General features: G+C 41.3%; 1 protein-coding gene across 1 annotated transcript in view; it reads left to right on the forward strand.

Annotated features, from left to right (window-relative positions):
• The window catches only part of Atxn7 (ataxin 7), a 154,530-nt gene that overhangs the window by 42,418 nt on the left and 88,832 nt on the right, over positions 1–23,280 (forward strand). The window contains 2 exon segments of the mRNA XM_076931572.1: positions 10,143–10,436; positions 10,676–10,744. Of these exon segments, the coding sequence (XP_076787687.1) occupies positions 10,154–10,436; positions 10,676–10,744 (352 nt within the window). The 5' untranslated portion in view covers positions 10,143–10,153.

Raw genomic sequence — 23,280 nt, forward strand, 5'->3', positions numbered from 1 at the left:
ATGTATGTGTACCACATGTACACATTATGGAGGCCAGAAAAGGGTGTCAGATCTTTTGGAATTGGAGGTCCTGATGATTGAGAACCACCAAGTAGCACCTATGGAAGAGCAGAAGCCTTGTATTCACCAAGCCTGCCTTCTAGCTCCTGTTGTAAGCCTTTTAATTCATCAACTCCTGACTGCAGTCAGACTCTGTAGACCAGCAGTCTGGTCTTAACCAGCAGTTCTTAACTTGTGGGTCAAGACCTCTCTGTTCACAGGGGTTGCATAAGACCATGGGAAAACACAGATGTTGAAGTTGCCACTCATAACACTAACAACATTGCAGTCATGAAGTAGCAACACAAATCATGGCTGGGGGTCACCACAACTTGAGGAACTGGGTTGCAACATTAGGAGTTGAGAACCACTGCTATAGATACTATAACCCCCTCCTGTCCCAAGTCAGGGAGTGGCAGAGGTGAACTCCAGGACTAGGCTTCCCTCTAGCCCTTAGCTGTTGTGAAGATTCTGTTGAACTTTTATTATTTTATTTTATTTTATTTTATTTTATTTTATTTTATTTTATTTTATTTTATTTTTTGGTTTTTCAAGACAGGGTTTCTCTGTGTAGCCCTGGCTGTCCTGGAACTCACTCTGTAGACCAGGCTGGCCTCGAACTCAGAAATCCGCCTGCCTCTGCCTCCCAAGTGCTGGGATTAAAGGCGTGCGCCACCACTGCCCGGTGAACTTTTTCAACAGAAGGCAATCTTGAAGTTTTCTGTGAAATTTCCCATATTTAAATGTTGGCTTTAAAAAAAAATATCTTTGTGGGGGTACAGTCCAGACACTGTTGACTGAGCCATGTAAAATGCAGAGTTCATGTTTTGTTTTCAGTATAATCCCAGTCTTACACAACCATTACAATGTTTTTAGCATCTCTAAAGGAGACCCCATTCATATTAAGCTGTGACTCCGTGTTTTCCCTTCTTCAGGCCGGTGAAAACTGCTAGTTTGCCTTCTGTCTCCGTGGATTTGCTTGTTCTGGATAATTCACATATGAATACATGGAGTCATATAATAATAATGATCATGTTAGCTTTCTGTTGCTGTGGCAGATGCCTCAGAAAGACAGTTTGAACAGTGGAAGGATTTTTTTCATGGCTGCATGGTCCATTGTGAAGAGGCCTGTGCTGACATGGAGCAGGTTAGCTGAGGGGCTGGAAAGCAGAGCTCCTCAGCTATTGGAATCCAGGGAGCAGGACAGAGACTAGGTATCAGCCAAGCTATCCAGGGTACTACCCACCTCATGACCCCTCCCCCCAACTATAGTTTCCATCCTTCTCCATTCAGCACTAATCGGTGTCCTCTGAGAGCTCTGATGCCCCAGGACCAAGCATGGAACACAGAAGCCTTTGACAGTTTGTATATAGAGCAACACAGTAACTTTTAGTCTCTGGTGTTTTTCACTTGGTATATATTTTTTTTCTCATTTAAAAATTACACCTATTTGTGTGTGTGTGTGTGTGTGTGTGTGTGTCTGTGTGTGTGTGTGTGTGTGTGTAACATGCTCATGCACATGAGTATTTGCTATGACACATGTGGCGGTCACAGGAAGTCTAGCAGGAGTTAGTTGTTCACTTTCACATGTATGGATCTGGGGAAGTTCCCAGTTTTGCAGCAGCTAGTACCTTTACTCATGAGCCATGTCACCAGTGCTAGGGGTTCAGCTACAAATTAGGAACTGCATGGATAGAGTACAATAGTTTTGTTTTGTCTTTTGTTTTGTTTTGAAAACAGGATTTCTCTGTAGCCCTGGCTATCCTGGAACTTGCTCTGTAGACCAGGCTAGCCTCGAATTCAGAGACATGCCTGTCATTGCCTCCTAGTGCTGGAATTAGATGAGTGCACTGCCACTGCTGGGTCTTGAGGAACTTCTATATTGTTTACCACAGTGGCTGTAAAATTTTCTATTCCTACCACCAACATATGGAATTGTTTTGTGAGAATGGTTTATTTTTTTATTTTTTTATTTTTTTTAAATACAGCTGAATATATAGTCTCTGTCTCGATCCTTTGTACTGTTTTAAACACTGAGTCTGTGGGTGTATTTATGTGTGTGGGGTGTGGGCACTATAGCACTGTCATTATTATAATTGTTATCTATTTTAGATACAAATCTCTCAGTAAGAAACTCTCAACAAAAAGAAAAACAAGGATAAAAATCCATTCAGTGAGCTAGATGGTGGTGGAAAACACCTTTGATCCTAGCACTCTGGAGACAGAGGCAGGCAGATCTCTCTCGTTCAAGACCAGCCTGGTCAACAGAGTAGTTCCAGGATAGCCAGGGCTACACAGATAAACCCTGTCTTGAAAAATCAAAACAAAAGAAAACAAAACAAGACAACAACAACCCCCCCCCCCCAAAATAATCCATTCTGTATGTTCATCATCTACTCACTTTCTCTTAGATACTTTTGAATCATAAGAACTTACTGTTGATGAAATACAAGATGTCTTCTTGGTTCTCTCCAAGAAACACCTTGAGTCAGGCTTTAGCACATTTATGATTGCTGCCAGCGTCCCAGAAACCATTTGGAAAATGTTCATGTCTTGTGAGGAATGCTTGTTTTCTGGAGAGAGGCAAGACATTTTTGAAAAGCATGAAAGGCAGGTTTTTCATCAAGAATTTTCAGTTCCCATTTTCTGATCTTAAAGTCCTTCATGTAGAGCAGTTAGGGTGTACAGGGGTGGGGTTTGAGGAATCAAAGTCTCCAGGTTCTTCTTTTCATCAAAAGAGAATATGAATTGAAAAATAGGAAGGTCTGAATCTTTGCTCTCAGCTGTTGATTAAAACATTTAAAATGCAATGGACTTAGGAATGTAAAAACTGTATTTTTGTCGAGAAAGGTCAGGGACTAATACAACTGGAAAAGTATTTGGATTATTGGTACTCTCATGATTCATTCTCTTCCTCTTTTCCTCCCCTTCTTTCTTTTCTTTCTCTCCCCTTACCTCTCTCTTCTTCTCTCTCTTTCCTCCCTCTCCTCTCTCCATAGTCTCACTATGTAGCCCTGGCTGTCTTGGAGTTCACAGAGATCCACCTGCTTCCCCCTCCTGAGTGCTGGGATTAAAGGTGTACACTACCATATCTGGCCCATGGCCACACTTTTTATATGAGAATTTGTGTGTGTGTGTGTGTGTGTGTGTGTGTGCGCGCACACACTTAGTAGAAGAAGAAAACAGGGAACCATAGTCATGTACCAGTGACAAATAACCCCAATTTGCAAATATGCAGTCCTTTTACCCCTACTAAAGAGAAATTTGCTACTTTGAGGGAGAAAAGGGAATGAAAGTTTTGTTTAACAGTCTGTGTTTTCAGAAACAATAAAACCTTTGCTAGATCAAGGTACAAGAGAAAACAGAGAGCCAAGGTGCCATGGGTTTGATGGTATGGCTTAACACCTGAGCTTTGCTAAGGAAAGAGGGAAGAAATATCTGTGCTATTCTATCCATCTCATATTAACAAACCTAGACTGTTTGTCTTTAAGAGTTCAGCTCCAATGGGCTTAGGGACCAGTTTACACACTGCAGCTTGATAACATGAGTCCCAGGTTCCTAATGCTCCCTCCCTTCTGCAGAAATGCAAAATCTCCAGCCCTGAGACAGTGAACCATCTACCACATTACTACTTTGATTTCAGAGCTTATGTTGTTGACCCTGGCTGTGAAGTCCCATGACTTAGTGGTAGGGATAGCTTCCCATGTGCTTACTGAGAAGGATCAGGACAGATTTTGTAAAAGAAATGATACTTCAGGATAGACTTGATTGGCTGAGAGAGTTTTATCTGAGGGTGGGTCAGGTGGTATATTTTAGATGGAGTGACCTGTATGGATACAAACAGGACCAGAGAGCTAGAAGTAGGAGCACATTGTAAGCTGTTGAGGTGTTGACTTACCCTAGGATATAGAGTTCTTTCAGGAAGGAACTTAATATACAGAGGTGGCAGAGGTGAAGCAGGACAGCCTGTAGAGGCTCTTGGATACTATATGTCTTTATTTATTTCTATAGTTTTGGGGGGATCCCCTCAAAATTAGCAAGGGCTGATGTTAAGTAAAGTACTTCATCAAAACCTCCTCTAGGGGGCTGGAGAGATGGCTCAGTGGTTAAGAGCACTGCCTGCTCTTCCAGAGGACCTGAGTTCAATTCCCAGCAACCACATGGTGGCTCACAACCATCTGATGCCCTCTTCTGGTGTGTCTGAAGACAGTGACAGTGTACCCATATAGATAAAATAAATAAAAATCTTAAAAAAAAAAAAAAAAAAAAAAAAAAAAAAAAAAAAAAACCTCCTATAAACATACAACGTGGACAGAATAAAATTGGGGCATACCTTAGGACAGATGTGGTGCTGGCGAGAGTAACAGCTGTCTGGCTTGCTCTTGCACTGCTGATTTCTAAAGTGGCTAGTTTTGCTTCACTCCTTCTGTAAAGGAAGAAACAGTTCAGAGAAACTAAAAGTGATTTCTCCAGAGCCATGCAGATAGGAAGTAGTAGTACTTTTTCACTGCTGGGCCTTTAAGCTGTGAGATGTCAGAGAAAGCCTTAAAAGCACAAAAGTGACATAGGGAATTGTTAACAGTGTGCTAACCCCTGCATTTAACTGCACAGGAGACGGCATGCTAAAACTCCATATAGTAGGCCTCACTTATAGCTGAATGTTGGGTCGTTTTTCTATTTCTTTTTTTTATAATTTCATCTTTTCTTTCTTTCTTTCTTTCTTTTTTTTTCTTTTCTGGTTTTTCAAGACAGGGTTTCTCTGTGTAGCCCTGGCTGTCCTGGAACTCACTCTGTAGACCAGGCTGGCCTCGAACTCAGAAATCCGCCTGCCTCTGCCTCCCAAGTGCTGGGTCATCTTTTTTTTTTTTTAATTGCCCAACTTAAAGACTTTAAAGATTCCAAATCTGGTTTATCATTATACTTCAGGTAGCTATTAAACATCTAAGAAATATTTGAGTATTATTGGTTACATTTTATGAATTACCTTTATGTTATAATTTATAAACTTAAACATTTACGTTTTTCTCTTATTTTAAGCAGTTAGCTCTAACTGATGAGTGTTTCTATGGTATAATTAATATACCACTATCCACACATGAGTAAGAAAACCAACCAAATAAAAGCTTTGAACTGCTTAATAAGCAATGCATTTTTGTAGAATGAGCATGTACAGGTTAAGTCTTCAGAAAGATAATTATCTTTAAGTCTCCAATGCTGTAAATTTTCTTGCTACTTCTAATCCTGTACTTGTCAGACATTCTGGTTACTGGGCTGGTGAGTTGAATTTATTCACCATTCCTTCTCTACTAGAATACTGATGTATCTGTGATAAACTGCACAGCATTTCATTAGAGAGAGCACGGTTAAGGAAAGGCCCGAGAAACCCTCATACAGAGCAGAGCCCAGGCACTCTGGTGAAGACAGAAGGGAGGTCTGAGTAGAGGAACAAGAGAGCATACAAACGAAGAAAGGCTCTGCAAATTGTAGTGGAAGGAAGGAAGGAAGGAAGGAAGGAAGGAACCAACCAAGGAACCCAACACATTCCTAATTCAGCAAATCTGATTTTCTTGTTGCCCAAATAACTTCAGTCCTTTGAAGATGATAATAAAGAATCCACACACATAAATATACTTAACTTACTGGTTTCCAGGTTTATTAAACATTGTATTGGGATTGGTGGGTTTTTTCCCCCAAACAAAAATGCTTGTGTAGGATTTTGAATCGTAGAATATTTTTAGCAGGTCAGACTCTCTCTGTCTCAATCTCAATCTCTATCTCTCTCTCTCTCTCTCTCTCTCTCTCTCTCTCTCTCTCTCTCTCTCTCCATATATATACTGTATATGCAAGGTGGGAAGACCAACCCCAGCCTTTGTTTTATTGTGCATTTGAATGAAAATCATGTTGTGGGTGATATGCCATGGAAAGAATCTTGGTGATAGAGCTCTGGCACCTCCTGAGGATGTCCCTAATTTGGGAAGTGAAGTAAGAGACTTTTTTTTTTTTTTTCCTTGAAAGGATAAAATGATCAGAATTTGGCAGCATTTTTTTCTTAAGGAAAACAAAAGATTTATTTTTATGTATATATGTGTTTTGCCTGTGGGCAAGTATGTGCCATGTGTATGCCTGGTATCCACTGAAGCCATAAGGGTCATAGGACTCTTGAGTTGGAACCTTTATGTGGATGCTGGGAATTGAACCCAGGTCCTTTGGAGGAATAGACAGTGCTTTTAATTGCTGAGCCATCTCTCCAGTCTCCAGTTTTATTTTTAAACTGCATACATTCTGATTGATATGGGGATCTTTTAACATAGACATTTTGATAAATGCCTAGTTGTTAATCCCTTCATGTATTACGTGATTTTTTTTTTTTTTTTTTTTTTTTTTTAACCCTGGTGCCTGATAGAGTGCCTTATACAGAGTATACAATCAGGAACTGCTTGGCAAATTGCAACTTTCTTATTCAAACATTATCAAATCTCTATCATTTAAAGTATCAACAGGTACTGAAGTATTGAAGTATCAATTCTGTACAAGACATACTAGCATATCATAACTATATTAAATGTGTATACATTGTATGGACCATTCTCTTTATAGTTTGAGAGGGGGTTTGGAGGATGGAATATTTATAAACAAGGTCATTAGTTTCTTTCCTGACAGGAAAAACTAAGTATTTGGATGTCTGTTTTATTATTGTTCACAAACAATGTTCTTTGTATAAGGAATACTTTTAAAAGGTTGCCAACATTTGAATAGCAGAAACTCTTTCTCTCTAAACTTTGAATTTTGCTTCCTTTGGCAACTCCTTCAAACTACTAATTAGGAGTCCTAAAACAACTGCAGATAATACTAGAATCTGTCTTTTCTATAACGCAGTAAGACTTTTGATGGGCGGTGAAGACAAAAGGGCCTGGCTGGGAAATGCCAGGAACTGCTTGTCTCTACATCCTCTTCAATTTTGTAGTAAATGTCATTGATATGCAGTGCTACAGATACTCTTGCATTCAGGACTCTAAATTGCTCAGTCTGATGCAAGTCAGAATAATAATTTAAACCAAGTGTTTTCAAAGGATCTTTCCCTGCGGTCCTTAGAAGCCTGGCTTTATCTCCATTTTACAGATTAGGGAACTGACATATTGGAAAACTGGGTAAGGAGCCCAAGGTTGCATATCTGTAAGTGGAAGAACTCCTTATCAATCCAGGAATAAGAAGCTGACTTTGGAGCTCCACTTCCCTTTTCTTGTTAGTTGTTTTGTTTTCATTTTGTTTTGTTTGTATTTGACAGTTCTATGATATAGCTCTGGCTTTTCTGGAGATCACTCTGTAAACCAGGCTGGTCTTGAACTCAGAGCCCCATGGCTCTGCCTCTCCAGTGCTGGGACTAAAGGTGTGTGCTAACACACTTAGCCTCTTTGTCAGTTATAAATAATACTGTTAATATTCAAACAATGCGCTAACGTACCTATGGCATATTCCCTTACACCTTGGTGCTATTATTGATGTGTTTTAATAACTATCATGATGCTGAGACTTTGTCTTACAATTTTAAGGTCTGTTCTGTCTTGGTATACAAGATAAAAACTTTGAAAACCAAAGAATTATCAAGCAGAAATCAAATTGCCATATTGATCTTTATTAGTTGGCAAAAAGCAGAAGGATCAAGCAGTGAACTGTGAAAGCAATGTCTTTAGGAAGTGAGACCAAGTGTCATGTTCTCCATTCTTGCTTTTCTTTTCATTCTCACCCTATCTGTCCAGCAATCAGAATGTCTGTCCTCAAAATACAAGCTTCTGAGTGTGGTATCTAAGTGTGTTTGTTCTGAGTATCCAATAGCTATGGTCTTGGTAGCTCAATGGTGGTGCCTCTGTCTAAGCTCTGCAATAAGTTAGCAGTTCCAAGGACCAGTAGAATTCAAATTTTAATTTATCTTAAATGTAGAATTACAAAATCCAAACTAATAAATCATATATATTACATCATGGGAAACATTTATACAAATGTTTCAATGAATCAAGGTTAATGAAAAATTTGAAAATCTGCATTGGAGACATACAAGCTATGTTGAATTAGTATGGTAATGTGTTTTAACCTTGCTCATTGTTATTCTTTTATTAGAAAGTTAAAGTTTACAGAAATTAGTTTTTTAGATTTAAAAACCTTATATTTAAAAAAGTCATCTCAATCAGTTTTGATTACATCCATCCTTTGGTATTCCAGGACCCCCACAGAATCCCAAATTGACAGATGTTCAAGTCCCTTCTATAAAATGACACATAACCTATACACATCTCTCAGTCTACATCACATCATCTTTGGATTACTTATAGTACTTACATAAAATGTAAATTCTATGTAAATAGTTGTTAGATTGTATTTAGGGAAATGTAAAAAATATGTAAACATTCAGTATGAATACAGTTTTTAAATTATGGAAAATATATTCCAGTTTTCTGTTAGTTGTACAGCCTGAGTGTTCTGAAAGCAACTGTCCTTTGATAAACACTCAGCAGATTCCCTTTTTGGATTTCTTGGTGTGCAATCCAGGAAAAAAACCCTATACATACATTTCTCAGTGTGTCTAACAGAAATTGTGTTTATGCTTTATTTATTTAAGACAAGTGCTTACTGTGTTTCTCAATCTTATCTGGATTACTGTACTACATATACTCTTGCTTCAGCCTCCCAAGTAACTAGGGGCTCTGGGTGCATACTATACCCAGCTCAAGGGTTTAAACTTGCACCTATGTCAAACCCTTTTCACCAAGTTCTGACTTTAATATATTATGGAAACATTTCTGTGTTCACTTTTGCTTTCATTTAAACATTTTAAAGGGTTTTGTAAGTTAGACATTTCAACAGAGATGTTGGTCACATCTGTCTTACTAGGTATTTGGAAAAAAAAAAAAAAAGCCAACAAAAGTACAGAAAGCTCACCTCCTCACCTAGTCCCAGAAGGCACCTGTAAGCCAGAGGGTTTTAACAGGCTAGAAAAGTGCTCCTTTACTGAAATAACAGAATAATAGGAACATTTACTAAAGGCTCCTTGTGGTGGTCCACTCCTATGCTTGTTTGATGTTCCTGGAGGGGGTGAGTTTATGTGCTAGTGCTTAATTTAGTGATCCAAATCTGACCAGTATATTTGGTATATTCCTTAAGCCATGGGGTCTCATCTGACCCTAGGAAAGACAACCATAAATTGTGAGAGACTAACAACTCAAGTTTAAAGTGATACACTGATTTTGTGGCCCCCTTCTTGCTGGAGAAGAAATTCAAATTCCCAGGACATAGTGTGTCCTTCAGTTGTGGGCGCTGAGGTACACGTGCCTGGCTTGCCGTGCAGCAGGGTCTTGATGCAGACACCTGGGCTAACACCTGGGTGGCATTTTCACACCTGTCACTAGCAGCTTTGGTTTCTGGGCGTCCGCACAGCGGCGGCTTCCCATTCATGCTCCAGCTACTGTACAGCCTCCTGCAAGCCCAGAGCGAAGTGCTGGTGCCCGGGGCTCCGGAGGGAGGGCATGGGCGACGCTTTCGTCGCTGTGCCGGGGCCGACCAGCAGGCTCTTCCATAGGTGGCTGCGTTTCCGACTTCGCCCTGGCTCCACTCCGGGGGCTTGACGTGCAAACTTCGCCGGAGCGAGCAGAGAGGGAGGGACCGGCGAGGGGGAGGAGGCGACAGGAGGCGCCTCCGCTTAAGGGAGCCGGCCGGGCGCCGCCGCTCGGACGGACGCGCGGACGGAAGGAAGGAGCGGGGCTGCCGGCCGGGCCGGGATGCGAGCGCCCGCAGGGTGGGCAGCCGCGGGCCGGGGCGCGGGCGGGGCTGAGGTCACGACAGGTCGGCTCCGGGCGCTGGCCTCCCGAGGCGGGCCGAGCTGGGCAGCCAGCGCCGCAGTGGCGGCCGCAGCCGGCGCCCTACGAGGGCCGCGGGAGGCGAAAGCGAAAGCCAGCCGCGCCGCGGACTTTGCGCCCGGGCGGGGACGACGGCGGGGGCCGGGGGCTGTCAGCGCCGCCGGCCTGCGGGCCGTGCACGCCGCCGGAACTCCGCGGAGCCTCCTTAAAAGCGGCCCCCGCGCCACTCTTTTCCCCCTTTTTGTTACATTGTAGGAGCGGAAAGAATGTCGGAGCGGGCCGCGGATGACGTCAGGGGGGAGCCGCGCCGCGCGGCGGGCGGAGCAGCGGCCGCCCGGCAGCAGCAGCAGCCACAGCCTCTGCAGCCCCAGCGGCAGCACCCGCCGCCGCGGCGCCCACGGCCGGAGGACGGCGGCACCGGGGCCGCCACCACCTCGGCCGCCGCCATGGCGACAGTGGGGGAGCGCAGGCCCCTGCCCAGTCCCGAAGCGATGCTGGGACAGTCGTGGAATCTGTGGGTGGAAGCTTCCAAACTTCCTGGGAAGGATGGTGAGTGTCCACGCCTCCCGGTTCCCCACGCCCCCCGACTCCCCCTTCTTTGGCCCCGCACCCCTCCTCCGAGCAGTGTCCTGTGACCCGCCCCCTCGGGGGTCAGAGATGCTATCTTTTGCTGGGTTGTGGGACGCTCGCGGAGGTGCCCACACCTACCCTGTGCGTGCGTGAGCGTGCGTCACACTCCTGGCCACTGACCTGCCTCTCCCCTCCTCCTGTGTGTGTATATCTCCTAGGGACCGAATTGGATGAAAGTTTCAAGGAGTTTGGGAAAAACCGCGAAGTCATGGGGCTCTGTCGGGAAGGTGAGTCCAGCCCCCCTGGTGGAGTTTGTACCCAACCTTGGGGAAGTTTTCTTGTTGCTTCAGCCCACCTTCCCTGCTTGCCACATTGAGGATGTTGCTGAAAAGGAGGGAGGTGGGTGGGCAGAACATTTGGAAAAAAAAAATTTGATTTCTAGGGTCTCTCTGTAATGGGCAGCAACTTGGATCCCTTCTGGAAACCTGGGTGCAGCCAGAACAGCAATTCAAAGTGATGGGCATAGAAGCAGGCAGGGAGTTTAACCTAGATCCCTTTAGTTATGGAAAACATCCGGGAAAGGAAGCGTTCTAAGCAATTGGAAAATAGTGCCTTTCTGAGGATGCTGTAGAGCCTTGACCAACTCAGGTTTATTAAGGCAAAGAGAGTGAATTTTGAATAATAATAATAATGATAATGATGATGATGATAATTATTATCATCATCATCATTATTATTATTTTCTTATTTTATTTATTATTTTATTTATTTATTTATTTATTTATTATTTCTTATCTTATTTATTATTTTCTTATTTTGGCTTTTTGAGATAGGGTTTTTCAGTGTAGCCTTGGCTGTCCTGGAATGTGCTTTTGGTCTTGAATTGAGAGATCTGCCAGCCTCTGCCTCTTGAATGCTGGGATTAAAGCTATGCACCACCATGACGGGCATTTGAACTTTAAAAGTATTTTAACCTCCCTGTACCCTTGTTTGAATAGGATTTAAAGCAAATGGTTAGGATGCTACCTACCAAAAGATCATCACAGGCAAGCAGTACACTCAGGATTTGTGTGATTGTTGGCTTTGCCAGTAAGGGGACAAGAATACAGAGTTTTACTAACCATAGTAAATCAGAGAGTACTTGGTTGATCTAAAGTATTACTATCAATGAAAGTCGGGTTAGGAATCTGGAAACTTATCCTTTTGACAGTATCCTTTTTATGATTTTTTTCGATTCATAATGACTACCTGGGTAGTCTGTGGTGAGAAAGGTCACAGCCTTGAGTTGAGTTTGGGATTCAGAGTACTGAGTTTACATGTGCCCATGCAATTTGATTCCTCACCTGTAGCCATTTATTTTGGCAGAGTTTCTGTTCAGGACTCAAGAAGCAGAATTTTGGTAGCTGGGTTTCTAAATCCACAACTGGCTCCTTCCTGTGCTGGCCTCAGAGTTGCTGCAGGTTTTAGCGCTCACCTTTTCTTCCTTCTCTCTGCTTTGGCTTTTTCAGCTGGCCACAGGGTCTGTTGGTATTGCCAAGAAGAGTAATACTGATGGCAACCCCATGAGTGCTTCTGGTTGGAACAGGTTACTGGGCAAATGAGCTGATTTTTGGTGAGGATTGCTGTTTAAGGGGAGAGGAAAGAGAGAGCGTACAGGACTTGGTGATGTCGCAATAGGAAAAATCAGTTGTTAGTCCGGTTTTAGTAGTGACTTGGCAGTCCGCCTGGCCTTGAAAAATTAAAGTCACTAAGTGGCAACTCTGGTAGGAAGTGTTAGAGTGGAGCTTTAGAGGTCCTAATCCACTCACGCACCTAGTTTTCATTCCTGCTGTGGATGTGGTCCCTCAAATGGCTCCTAAGTCCCTGAACACAGGATGCTGATTGTTGGTAATTATTCCCTTGTAGAGGATGAATCTGTTTCCCTGAACGCCATGATCTCTGAGACTCAAGAATATTTAGCAACTGAACCCATTTCTGTTGTTTGATATTTTCTAATGGGAATAGGGTCATTAGCAGATTTTCCACAAAGCTCTTAAGATCTCACACCTAAGGCCAAAGGAAGTAATGAACCTAGTTGTATTATCAGTCTATGAAACAGCTTGCTAGAGGTTGGTTTGGGTGGTTTTTGTTGTTGTTTGATTGATTGACTTTGGCAGGGGCCCCCTTGTAACTCTGGCTGTTCTGTAACTCACTGGCCTGGAATTTAACAGAGCTCTCCCTGCCTCTGCCTCCAGACTTCCAGAGTGTTGGGGTTAAAGGTGTGCACTACTCTACCCACCTTACATCTTTTAAAAAAATTATTTTAAAATTTTATTTACCTTTATTTTATGTGCATTGTTGTTTTGTCTGCATGTATGTCCATGTGAGAGTTGTGAGAGCTGCCATGTGGGTACTGGTATTTGAACCCTGGTCCTCTGGAAGAGCAGTCAGATGACTGAGCCATCTTTCCAGTCAGCCAAACCACCCTGCCCCTTGCATCTTTTTAAATAAAGCTGCTCTCTCCATTTAAAAGATGTTGCAGCTGTCAGGTTGTCTGGAGCTTATGCTTGCATATTTTGAGTAAAGACTGACGTTTTAGTTCAATCACTTCTTCATTTGTTACTGAAAAGTCCAGGCTTGAAAGACTGAGGCTACCTTGATTATACAAGAGGCTCAGGGAAGTGGTTTGGTTGGTGAAGTGCTTACTGTGCAAGCATAGAGATCTGAGTGTGGTTCCTAGACCCTACGTTAACCACCCACCCACTCCCCACCAAAAGCATGCCTGTTGGTACATGCTTTTAATCCCACTGAGGGAAGAAGGGAGGGAGGGAGAGTGAGCGAGCAAGCGAGTGAGCAAGTGCTGTATCTCTGGGGCTTCCTGACCAGCCAGTCTCATCTACTTGATATGCTCCAGGTTAGTGAGAGGCCATGTCTCAGACAACAAGGTGTATGGCTCCAGGGGAACTGATGTATCTAAGGTTGACTTCCGTCCCCTACATACTTGTATGCTTCAAACACACTTACCCACACACCATCCTCCATCCTAAAAAGAGGAGCGATGAGACAGACCTGTATGTTCTATTAACACTGATAGGACGGACTTACCATTGTCTTTAGTTAAGATTGTCTGTCACCAGCCAGTGATGTTTTGGAATTAAATATATATGTATTTCTCTCATCAACAAAGTTAAATTGAGAAAAAATATGTGTATAATTTAACATATTAATAAAATGCTAAAAGTGAGAAATTTTCTATTATGAAGATCTTTAGGAATATATAGACCCTGATTCTTTAATTCTTCAATATGTGACTTATTGGCCAGAGAGTTAGCAAACATGGGGTATGAAATTAGCTTTTTGATCTTTCTGAAAATAACTTTTATTTTGGAAAGGAGATGATAATACCTGTTTCCCAAGGTTATTTAGAAGGTGAAAATAAATTAGATAACTTAAAATGACTTGTTGCACAGTAACTGCTTTGACCCTTTCAGCTCTGGTAATGTCAGAACTGGCTTTGCAGTTTGCTTTCTATCATCTTCTCACCTTAGGGCTCTTGAGCGGGCTTCTAAGGATCAGAGTTCTAACACTTTTCCTGGATTCTCAGTGCCAAATTTCAAAACTGCAAAGTTAGATGCTCTTGTGTTGTTTGTTTTTTTTTTTTTTTTTTTTTCTTTTGTCTGTAACTTGCTTTAGTCAGTTTGTTCATACCCCAAAATTAATGCTTTGGAAGAAGCGTGGAACAGTAAAGTTAGGTGGAACGAGCATTGCTCTCGAGTTAGGTAATATATCATCTCTTGTCTTCCTTTTAGCACATGGAGAATGGTAGGGTGGTAAGTCAGTCACCTTTCAGAGATTAGCGCATTGCTCATCTACATCCTGGTTTCATACTGCTCGCCTCTGTAACTTACAATATTAGTTGATGGCATTGTGGAGTTTGTTGAGCTAAGGTTGATAATATATTTTGAATTTTTAATAATCAAACTCAAACATAAGTTATGTTTTTCTTTAAAGATTTAAATTAAAATTCTACTTTAAAATTTTTCACAGACTTTTTATTTGTGAAATTTATCGAAATTTATGTTTAAATGGAATTAATTGATGTGAATAACCAATTAGGAATGTGATATCAATGTCCATAGGGGAGACTTAAAGAGTGAACACTTTAAATAGTTTAATTTCATGGCAACTTTGCAGACCGGGCCATGGCAGAGATCAACAGCAGTGGTGCTGGGCACTTGCTTCGCTTTGGAAAACGAGGTATAGCTTCACAAGCCACCTCGAGTATTCGTTTGATCTCTGTCGCTCTAAGAATATGTTTTATGTGATGGGTTTGTTGTGTGCATTCCTGGGCCAAAGACATTGTTGATGAAGGCATATTCAGCTTCTGTGCACTGTTGGGCTCAGTAAACATTTGCTAAAAAAAAGTTAAAATGACTGGGACTATTGGGAAGATGGAGCTGCACTGCTATGGAGTGCCTGGTTCAGATGCCTGACTGCCCATTGTTGTAGGTGGAGAGGTAGGACCTCTTTAGGAGAGGCCAGAGGTGTCAGTGTTTGATACTGCTTTGCCCAGATTTTAGTGCCCACGTACACTATTCTAGAAGGAACAAAGATATCTATTATCTCTTGTGCCTGATATTTAAGTGCAGTAGCACTCTAGCAACCCAGAATGATGGTCCTTACCTGTGACAGGTGATGTCCTTATCTAAGTAATAGGAATGCTGTTGAGCACAGTGGAAAAGGAGGTTAGCTGGTGCTGTGGCCAGCCAGCCCAGTGAGAGGCATAGCCTCTCTACAGGGTTATCTCAGCAGTATCACTGTCTTAGTCAAGGTTACTATTACTATTGCTATGGTGGAACACCATGACCAAAGCAACATGAGGAAAAGGCTTATGTGGCTTACACTTCTTCATCACAATTCATTTTCAGAGGAAGTCAGGACAGGAATTCAAGTGGGACAGGAACATGAAGGTGCTACTGATGCAGAGGCCATGCTTGCTCTCATGGCTTGCTCAGCCTGGGTTTTTATAGAACTCGATACCACCAGCCCAAGGATGTCACTACTCTCAATGGGCTGGACAGTCAGTCCCTGATGGATCACTAAGAAAATGCCCTGTAGGCTTGCCTACAGCCAGATCTTGTGGAGGCATTTTTTTAATTGAGGTTCCCTTCTCTTAGATGATTTTAGCTTTGTGTCAAGCCGTCAAAAACTGTCCAGCACACACCCTTTTTCTTTTCTAGTAGGGAAAAATGGTTTGTGGTTAGTGAACTGAAAATGGATAGGTGTTTGTTACAGTACTGTTAAAGATACCACATTATAGACCCCAAATCCTTTCCCTGAAATAGTTCCTTTTTCTCTACAGATTCTCATATCTGGTTCCCACCACTAAGATTGTCTTACGAATGATTTGAAACACAGAAAAACAAAGAAAATATTTTTGGCAAACCTCCTTTAGCCATTACAGGACTCCAGTGACTGAGTCATGGCTCAATCTTGCTTTATCTCTGCCCCACGGTGAATTATTTTGAAGCATGTCACAGGCCTCATAGTATTTCATCTTCTTTTTGATTGTTTAGGCTTCACCTTGTGTTATAGAAAGAAGAGCCTTTCTGTTGTGCCTTTGTTCTAAGGCATGTGGGCTTGCTGTTTCTCTGATCTCCCTTGTGTATAAGAGTTCTGCAGGTGACAGTCCTTACAGTCTACATGTCAAGTGGGAATTTAAACCAAACCTATTAAGGTAGCACTGAAGTCTGTGTTCTTTGCCTTTAAATCATCTGGGGGCTAGTTGTTTGTGAATGCACTTAGGAGTGCTTAGGTGATCTTGTTCTTGAGTGCCTCATTTGAGGCACCCTCTGCAGGTGAGCCTAGGTACTCTAATGCTAAGAGCAGCTAGCTGGCTGTCAGACAGCACCCATGAGCAGTGCCATAGCTGTAGGGTATGTACCTACTCACGTGTGGGAGAAAGAACCACAAGAGATCCAGTCATTCCTCCACCAGGTTTCCTTCCTACCTCTAAACACCACAGATATTCTAGTCAAACTACAGTCCATGGCTTTTTATGTTGCCAAACAATTGAAAGAAAGCCTTGAAGATGATATCATGACATGTGAAATCTAGTGAAATTTGTATGTCATTGTCCTTAAGGAAAATTGTGTTGGGACATGGCCACAGGTACTCTTATACTTATATATCTGTGGCTACTCTTCACAGCAGCAAGCAGCAGTGTTAGGTGGGGCTTCAGCAATGACCGTACAGCCTATGATCTCAGCTCTTTACTGGGAGAAGTCAACTGACCTTGTCTTCATAAGGTCCATGGTTGGTGAAAGTGAACCCTTCTCACTGAACCTGATCGACATTTTCTTTCAGACTTTCTGTGTTAAGAGTAGAAAGCAGTATTCCTGAGCCAGGAGCTTATTTACTGTTGGAGGAATGTTGGATAGAAGGAAATACATGGAGGGGGAGAAGGCTTTTATTCAGGTTCCTTGTCAGACCTAATTTTTTGTTAAAAAAAAAAAAAAAAAAGAAATTTAGTCAGGGTCTTATCTTATACTCTTGACTGGTCCAGAACTATGTAAACCAGCAAGAAATCCTCCTGACTATACTTCTGGGTGCTAGAATTAAAGATGTGTGTTACCACACCCAACCGTTATGTCTTGTTTACATTAAAATTATTTGTTTATTTTTATGTTTTCAAACTCCCTTCTTCTGACTAACACACTAATAAAAACACCACACAAGTGAGTTAAGGACACCATTTAAGCACTTGCTCAGTCCCAAACTCATGTCCACTTTTTCATGTGCCATTGCTTTTCTAGATTGACTCACATAGAGAGCAATAGAACATTCATTGTCTGCTTTCAGGAACATTGGGCCATGATAGTGATGCTTAGGTTATTGTGCTGCTATAATAGCCCCTAATATTCAGGAACAGGAGATGGAAGTTGTGTGAGAATTTTTTTTTTTCTCACTCAAACTCTTCATAGCCTCTTTGTCCTTTAGCTGACTTAGAGAAGCCCAAGTTTTGTCTTGGGAATGAATAGCAAGGCTTTATTCAAAAGCAAAAGTGCGTTTTGATTTTAAAAAGGTAGACTGCTTCTGTAGATCCCAGTGTCTTACAGTTTTGTACTTGCTAAAATGCATAACACCTAGCATAATCCATGCTGATCCCCAGGCCTTCCTTGAGTGACTCAGTTTGTGGAAACTATGCATAACCACCTGCTGGAGTGGCACTCCACTCATTTTGACAGGTTCTTGTAAACTGTCAGGAGGAGAGAATGAGCAGTGTGCAGGTCACAACAGCATGTGGTCTGCATGCGATGTAGGCTTGGTTGTGCTTTCCTGCAGCTTAGTATTGTACTTGCTCTTTCCATTACAGTTTTAAGTTAGTACACTACACAGTGGACATTGGGGGGGGGGGGGGGGGGGTTTCGAAACAGGGTTTCTCTGTGTAGCCCTGGCTGTCCTGGAGCTCACTCTGTAGACCAGGCTGGCCTCAAACTCAGAAATCCGCCTGCCTCTGCCTCCCAAGTGCTGGGATTAAAGGCGTGCGCCACCACTGCCGGGCTCACAGTGGACTTCAGTATGACACTTTGATACATAGCGTCTTTGTAATTGGTACTGTTAGACCCCAGCCACTTCCTTTCATACAAACATCCTTCCTGATGTCCAAGCCTCACAGTGTTCCCACACACATGAGCATAGGGCAGGCGTGGCAAGTACGTTCATGGTGTAGTTGTCACTGTAATACTTCAGCCACCACCGTTTTCTCTGTTTTACAGAGGAGAAAAGTTTTAGAACTGTGCAATAATTCACCAAGGTCTCAAAGCATGTAACATTTCACCTTGATCTGCCTGCCCTCCATACTGTGCTGAGCCTATACCTGCTTATGAGCATGACCAAGTCAGCCTAACCTTTGTTTGATTAATTTTGTTGAGAAACAGGAACTTTACTTAAAAACAAAATGAACAGGTAAAACTGAAAACAAAGCAAAGAGCCAAAACTCTTGTCCTGAGCCATCAGAGCTGCCTCCTTGATGAGCTTCTGAGAGGATGAGCTGTGCACTAGAGGTGATGAACTTTTAAAGGAAAGATGAAGTTAAAGCTAAGGTTGTAGCACATAGTAAATATAATCGTCTGGGGTTTTTACCATTAAAAAATCTTTTAAAGGAATTTGGAGAAGTGAAATTACACTATTTAACATCTGCTCAGTGCCAGATTGCTTTTAATCACATTGATATTCAAACTTTATGGCAGTAGTTCTAATAAATGAACTCCTGTGATCATTAAGGGATATTTTGATTGAAGTTCTAAGGAGAAGAAGCGATTAGTTGACTTAACAGTTGGAGTTATCTCTACTTTTGAGAGGAAGGCAGAGGGTTACATTTGTATTCATCGTGTACAGCAGGTGTTGTTATAAATGAGCCAAGGAAAGAGAAGCGTGACTCAAGCACCAACTGTGTAACTAGGCTCGGCAGTCTTACTGCTCTGTAATGAAGACTCTGGGAGCATGAAATGCTTTTTCTGTTGTGTATGGCAAGGAAATTGTGACAATTTATTACCAGCTAGACTAAAATCCTTAAGCCCGAGACTTTTTCCTAACCAGGTTTTATTCATGTTTTTTGTAGTCTTTGGCTTTGTATTTTAAACAAGGTGGTTTCAGAGATAAGGGGGAACCCCATATATAGAATTGATATCATTTCTGTGTGGTCCCAAAGTATCGTGAAGTCAGAGCAGCATCACTTTGGGCTAAAGAATAGTCCTCTAACTTTGAAAGTGTTTAGCTTTAGGAAATACTCATGACTGCCTTGTCTTTATTTTGCTCATTTCTGTGTGGACTTCTCAAGATCACTATGTGTAACATTTGAGAACCTCAGTGCTGAACTTTTTCCCGAAAGTATATTGAGGGAATGTGTGCAGTTAGTAGGTACCGTATAGAAAAGACATACCATATAATGTATTTCCAAAAATTACCTTTAAAGAGTGAACTCTCATTACAGAGTTAAATCTGTGTTCGAATCGCAGCTCTAGCAGGTGAACAATTTAAAGAAAGTTGCATTGCTTCAGCAAGTCTCCATTGACTGACTCCATGTGAACAGATGATGGTAGTGCCTGCTTGGGAGCGTTGTGACGCTGCAGGTTGGAATGAAAATATCACCTTCAATTAAGTCATATCTTCTGAAGCAACAGGAAGTGAATTGCCAGCTTTAACAAACAAAATGTAGGCAGTATGAGGAAACTTCAGCAAGTCTTAGGATGCTGGCCAGAGGATAGCAGATTATTGTCAGTTTTATGCTTCCTTGGATGGTAGGGGGAAAAAAAATGAGTATTAGGCGGTGATGTTCTTTCCTTTCCTCTCTCTTTACTCTGACATGCAGAGAGAAGCCCAGTGTGAGTGTTTTCTCTTTTCTATTTGTATAGATGTGCACATCCTTTTTTTTTTTTTTTTTTTTTTTTTTTTAAGATGCTTCTAGTTTGTACATGTTTAGACTCCCTTCCTGGAATGCTTTTTAGACCTCCTTTTCTGGGCAGAAAAATATTAATTATAGACAACAGGATAAGTCACCTGCATTGCATTGAAGAGTGGCTGAGAGGATAAAAAAGTAAATATACTTTTGTATATGGAGAGTCTGGAGTTTTTCTGCCTAGTGTGGGAATTTAGAAAATTACTTTTTCAATTCTTGGAAATTTCTATTTTATTTCTAGTAGTTCTCCACTTAAGTTAACCTGTTTGTTTTGGAACTGTATATGAAGTTTTATTATAATGGAAAAATATCACTATATTTATAAAAAGTGACACATGATCATTGTAGAGGTCTGTTTTAATTATGACATTTCTCCTTTCTTCTCTGTCTTTCAGATTTGTACATAATGTTATGTATGTATATGTGTATGTATGATTGTGTGTACACATGTGTGTATATGCGTATGACCTGCTCAATCCATAAGTTACTTGTATGTATGTTTTCATGAGTTTGATATTGGATAATTACTTGGTGTTCTCTTCCCTCCCTCAGCATTCCCCAGTTACCTGTAGTTCTTTGTATAAAGTTGAGAGTGCCTCCTGGGCTTTTCTTCGTCTACTTTGGCATTTCCATTGGTCTCATCCTTGTTCAGCATATGTTAGGCAGCCATTCTGATGAGACTTTGTGGCTGTACCTTCTGACATTACTAGAAGCCACAGTCTTACAACAAACTCCCTTGTCTTCTGGCTCTTATAACCCCCTGCTATCCCACAGTGTTCTGAACCTCACACACAGGATTGTTGTGTAGATGTATCCTTTGGGCTTTGGCTCCACAACTCTGCATTTTGATTGGTTATGGTTTTCTTACAGTGGTCTGTTGTAAAGAGAAGTTAGCTTGATAAGAGGTGAAAAGACTACACTTATCTTAGGGTCAAAGGACAAATGATTAGATTGCTGTAAAGATTATACTGATTTAATAGTCATTGCAGATTCTCTTAAAATATTCATGGCTTTACTAGCCTGAGTGGTTAGCTGGGCTTTCGGTACTCGTCACCATTTCCATCTTGTGCATGTCGTAAGTTCAATTAGAGAGCTGTTGGTTACTGCCAAGGTTTGTGTGGCACTACTTTACCAGCACTGCTGTTGTGTCATGCTGGCCGTGGATATGGTTCAGACACAATAAGACATCCTAGCTGAGTAGGACTATTAGTTGCCCCTCACCTTTGGGAACTTACATGACACAGCTTGGTACTGTGAAAGCTAATCCTCAGAGAGGAGGCTTTCAGTTCTGTTCCAGGTCAGAAGTCCCAGGGCCCTGTGTCTGCAGTACATGGTACCTTCAGCAGAGAGACTTCCCTTCCACTTCTAGAGGCAGTAGCAAAAGGTTGTATGTTTATGGAGACTTTTGGACTGTGCTGGCCAACAGTTCAAAGAAAGCTTCTCATGTTCAGTAGTGGGGTTTTTGTTAGGTGTTCTTTGGTTCTTAGAAGGACCATTGTCAGCTCAGATGAAAAAAGTTCATTAAAACTATGTATGTATGTATGTTTATACACAGAATTACATATACTATGCAGTTTGGGTAAATAGTTAATCATATGATTACTTAGAGATTTTTTTCAGATACTCGTAATAATTGTTATTTTATCCTCTTTCTGTATTTTCCTCCCTCCTCCCTCCTTAAAGAGCCCCTCTCTCTGTTTCCCATATCAGGTCGCTTATATCCTGCTAATCCTTTTTTTACCCTTTTCTCTTTCTGTATTACCCCTGTCTACCTTCCTCAGAATGCCTCTTTTCCCGGTTCCCTGATCAGACTGCGTGTATCCCCCCCAACACTGCTTTTGTGGCAATTGTCCTGGTTTACTTTCTTTGTTTCTGCAAATTACTGTAGGCTATGTGCTCACATCTGAGGATTTGGAGCCTCTGATGAGAGAGAACATGTGGCATTTGTATTTCTGGGTCTGAGTTCCTTACTCAATGTGATATCTTTTTCTAGTTCTGCATATTTACCTGCAAAGTTCATGATTTGATTTTCTTTATAGCTGAGTGGTATTCCACAGTACAGATTACATTTCCACTGTCTATTTGTTGCTTGTATGACTTCTGGTTCTTGTTGTTTCTGTTTACTAGCTATTGTGAATAGAGCAGCAATGGACATGACTGAGCAGATAGACGTGCAGTAGGATGTTGAGTTCTTTGAGAATGCTCCACACTGATTTCCTTTGTGGCTGTACCAGTTAGAAATCCCAGCAACAGTTAATGAAGGATGATGAACAATTTTTGATATAGTTCTTAGCCATTGTTTCTTTTTTTTCTTTTGAGAACTCTATTCTATTCATGGTTCTAACACCCTCTACCCTACCTCACACACACCTTTTACTCTTTGTTTTTTGAGTTCATTGTATATTCTGGATATTAATCTTTTGTCAGATTTATGGCTGGCAAAATTCTTTCTTATTCTGTGGGCTTCCTCTTCATATATTTGATTGTTTGAAATTAGTTGTGAAGAAGTGAAGCCTTTTATAGTTTTATGAAGTCCCACTTGTCAGTTGGCCTTAATTCTTGGGGAAATGGAGTCCTATTCAGGAAGTCTTCTCTTATACCTGTATTATATAGGACACTGCCTATGTTTTCTTCTGGCAATTTCAGTGCTTCAAGTTTTAACTCTTTGATCTACTTGGAGTTAGTGTTTGTGCAAGATGGTAGATAAAGCTATTTTTTCATTCTTCTGCATGTGGGCATCTTAGTTTTCTCAGAAACATTTGTTTAAGATGATCTCTTTTCTCTAATGTATGTTTTTGGCGTCTTTGTCAAATACTAAGTGACTTTAATTTTTTTTCCCTTAGTCTACATGTCTGTTTTTGTACCATTGCACCCCTCCCCCCACATACACACACGTGCGCACACTGCTTTGTCATGTGTGTTAATAAATGAAATTGTAATCCTTCCAATTACAGTTCTTTCTGCTTGGGATTGTTTTGACTATCTGGGGCATATGAGTTTTGGGATAGTTTTTTCTGTCTCTGTGAAAAATGGCATTAGATTTTTGATTGTGATTCTTTTAATCTATAAATAGGTTTTGGTAGAATGGTCATTTTCACAATGTTAATTCTACCCATCCATGGGCATGGAAGATCTTTTTATTTTTAGTGTTTTTCTATTTTCTCTTTATTCCTTTCTTCAGAGGTTTAAAGTTTTTATTGTAGAGTAGAGGGTTCTTCACATCCTTGGTTATATTTATTATTCCTAGATATTTTATTTTCTTTGAGACTACTGTGAATGGGAGTATGTCCATGATTTCTTCCTCTGTGTGTTTGTTGTTGGTATATAGAAAAGCCATTGATATGTGCAAGCTGATTCCATATCCTGCCACATAGCTGAATTTGT

This window comes from Arvicanthis niloticus, chromosome 3 (assembly GCF_011762505.2).
Source record: "Arvicanthis niloticus isolate mArvNil1 chromosome 3, mArvNil1.pat.X, whole genome shotgun sequence".
Lineage (NCBI taxonomy): Eukaryota > Metazoa > Chordata > Mammalia > Rodentia > Muridae > Arvicanthis > Arvicanthis niloticus.